Source organism: Helianthus annuus, chromosome 12 (assembly GCF_002127325.2).
Source record: "Helianthus annuus cultivar XRQ/B chromosome 12, HanXRQr2.0-SUNRISE, whole genome shotgun sequence".
In the NCBI taxonomy this organism is placed as follows: Eukaryota; Viridiplantae; Streptophyta; class Magnoliopsida; order Asterales; family Asteraceae; genus Helianthus; species Helianthus annuus.
In genome coordinates, this window is record NC_035444.2 from 11,233,914 (window position 1) to 11,236,575 (window position 2,662).

The 2,662-nt window shown below is 38.2% G+C and overlaps 1 protein-coding gene across 2 annotated transcripts; it reads right to left on the reverse strand.

Moving 5' to 3' along the window:
* Nucleotides 1-376: 376 nt before the first annotated feature.
* On the reverse strand, nt 377-2,662 carry LOC110892409 (ankyrin repeat-containing protein NPR4). Of its 2 annotated transcripts, none has more exons than XM_035980781.1 (2): nt 2,005-2,662; nt 377-1,334 (listed from the first exon to the last, which is right to left on the reverse strand). In XM_035980781.1, exons 1-2 carry the CDS (start codon nt 2,560-2,562, stop codon nt 522-524), a joined length of 1,371 nt encoding a protein of 456 aa, XP_035836674.1. In that variant the 5' UTR covers nt 2,563-2,662; the 3' UTR covers nt 377-521. The 2 variants fall into 2 exon arrangements, with proteins under 2 accessions (XP_035836674.1, XP_021995267.2); XM_022139575.2 differs by having other exon boundaries at nt 1,999-2,659.

The window sequence follows — 2,662 nt, forward strand, 5'->3', positions numbered from 1 at the left end:
TTCACCCTCCGGCTATAAATAGGACCCTTCATCATTCAGGTTCAGGATCTTTACACTCTATACTCACTCTATACACACACTGTTTTATTCTCTCAGAACAATACTTATTCTCACGCCGGAGCCTGGTTAAGAGGGAAAACCCCCATCTCCCCCTCTTAACGAGACTAACGGTGTTACTGTTTTGCAGAATTCAGGCTATTATTACGAGTAAGGAAAGAGGTTGAACCCACAGAAGAAATAACCCCATCTGTTAACCTTGGTGTTAATCGGTGTTTCATCAGTCTCCAAGTTATTGAAGTAAATATATCATTAACAATTAAATGGTAAGATAACAAGTTAAAGAAATCTAGTATTTTATATCACCTTTCACTCAGACTTTCTTTTAACATGTGAAAGTAACTAGCATTCTCAAATATTTAGTACTTTATTGGTTTTTACTACATATTATATGTACACACATAGTATGTGTAATAAACACATGAGACATGCTAAATGTTCAACTTAATAAATTTCAGCATGGTTTATGCCCAGTTGCCAACTGGACTTATGATGGTCCTCTTTCTAGGCAGCACTAGATTTTGAAACTTCCTAGTAGCGACTGCGATTAGCCGAATGGTGTGTCCGACAACCAGAAGAGTCATCAACCCTATCCATACTAGCACAATACCTCCTGCAACTTGCTTGAATGTCTTTGACTGGGGTGTTGGTTTTGTAACCAATATAGAAACCAAATAAGTGATAGACATAGAAGTTGTAGCAATCCACATAATAACCATTAGAATCCACAAGAAAACCTTATGCTTCAAAAAGGGTAGTCCACTAATAAGCAACAAGATAATGCTAAAAGTCGAAACAAAGTCCACAGTGTTGCAAACCAGAAAGATGTGGTATAAAGTTACATGTTTGTATGCCATGATAGCAAATCCAGCCTGATGGCTTGAATCGTCGTCTTGCCAAACGCCACTCGGAGGATTAGTACCTGCTTGAAAGGCCATCGTCGCGATCAATGATGCCACGACCATCAAAGAACTTCGCTTTCTGTTAAGCCAGTCTTCTTTTTCTGGTTGTTCTTCTTTTAAATAAATGAGAGATGTCGGTTTTGTATGATACTCTAGTATTCTGTCAAAACCCGTGTTGGTTCTTGAAGCTCTTGGGACTTGTCTACGAGAACCTCGTGTATTTGCCTCGACCGCTCCTGCTCTTGTTAACGACTGCATGATTTGTTGATAGAACAAATCTCTGTGAAGTTGGGCCAGTATATCCATAGAAGTTTCGCCATTCGTGTTTGTTACATTCACTTCTATTGTTGTGTTGAGTAGCAAGAAGTTTATGGTCTAGCAGATGTTCAAAATAGGATGAATCAGTCATAATCAATGGATAAATATTGTGAACACAAATAAAAAACTTTGTAACTTTTTTCACAAGAATTAAAAAGGGTTGTGCTAAACTTACCCTACACATGACTTTACTCAACGTGCCCTCTATTAAACCGGAGTTTTAAAATTTTGAACATGCCCTTAAACGGGCATTTTAAGTTGCACTTGTCCTTAAACAAGGTTTTTTTTTTTTTTTTTTTTTTTTTTTTTTTTGTGTCTTAAAAGTGTCAAAATGGGAGAATACAAATGATGTGACAAATTGAAGGGGGGACAAGTAAAACGAGAGGAGGGATGGGGTACGTTTAGCACAACCAGGGCCGGCCAAGCCCAAAAATTTTAAGGCTTGGGCTTTAGGCCTCCAAATTAATAGGGTCTCTAACTTAAAAAATTATATATGATATTTGGGCTAGGCTGAACTTACAAAAAAATAAAAAACTAAATTAACTTCGCCAACAATAAACCTTTTAGTTTAGGAAAAATTACAAGTTTTGTCCTTTATCTTTATACTACTTTTCAAGCGGTGTCCTTTTTAACGAATGTTGACATGCGGTGTCCTTTACTAGGTATTTTGTTGCAAGTTTAGTCCTTTACACCCAACCCACTTAAAAAACACACACAAAACCTGAACTTGTTTGTCAGCAACAGCTAGGTGTAGTATGGTATTGCCATCAGCATCTTTAGTGTTTATAAACTCATGATCATCCATAGTCTCTACTAAAAGCTTCAAAACCTCCGGTTGGTTGTGTTTCACACACAAGTGCAAGATGGTGTCTTGTTGTACCATGGCTCTAGCTGCATGAGGTTGAGCTTGCACCAGCTCTTTAACGACTTCACGGTGTCCTTTAACGGCTGCAAGATGAACAGGGTTTCCCCCATCACGGTCACGCGCAAGGCAAGTCTCAGGGTTAGCCGATAGCAGCAGTTTAACTATTTCTACATGGCCTTTAGCGGATGCTATATGAAGAGGCACACGTTTTTGTGAATCACGTTCCATAGCAAGGTGGGGCTTTCGGGTTATAACCTCGTTCACAAAATCCACATGTCCGAGCATGGATGCAATGTGTAGAGGCGTGTCACCATGGCGGTCTATGGTAACTCTATCAAGAATCAATGGATCTTCTTGGAGCAACATTAGCAAGATGTTTATGTTTCCTTCTAGTGATGCTTCATAAAGAAGTTTCTCCATCTATCTCTCCAAATGAACATAACACAAAATGGTTAATATAATGAAGAATTGTTTGGCATAAATCATGCTTATATATATATAGGGTAAATTACTTTTTTGT

Excerpts from the sequence above, each read along its gene's own strand:
- LOC110892409 (XM_022139575.2), bottom strand. The coding sequence starts at position 2,562 with ATGGAGAAACTTCTTTATGAAGCATCACTAGAAGGAAACATAAACATC. Across the intron at positions 1,335-1,998 it reads TTGCTGACAAACAAGTTCAG|ACCATAAACTTCTTGCTACT; the intron begins GTTTTGTGTGTG and ends AACATCTGCTAG.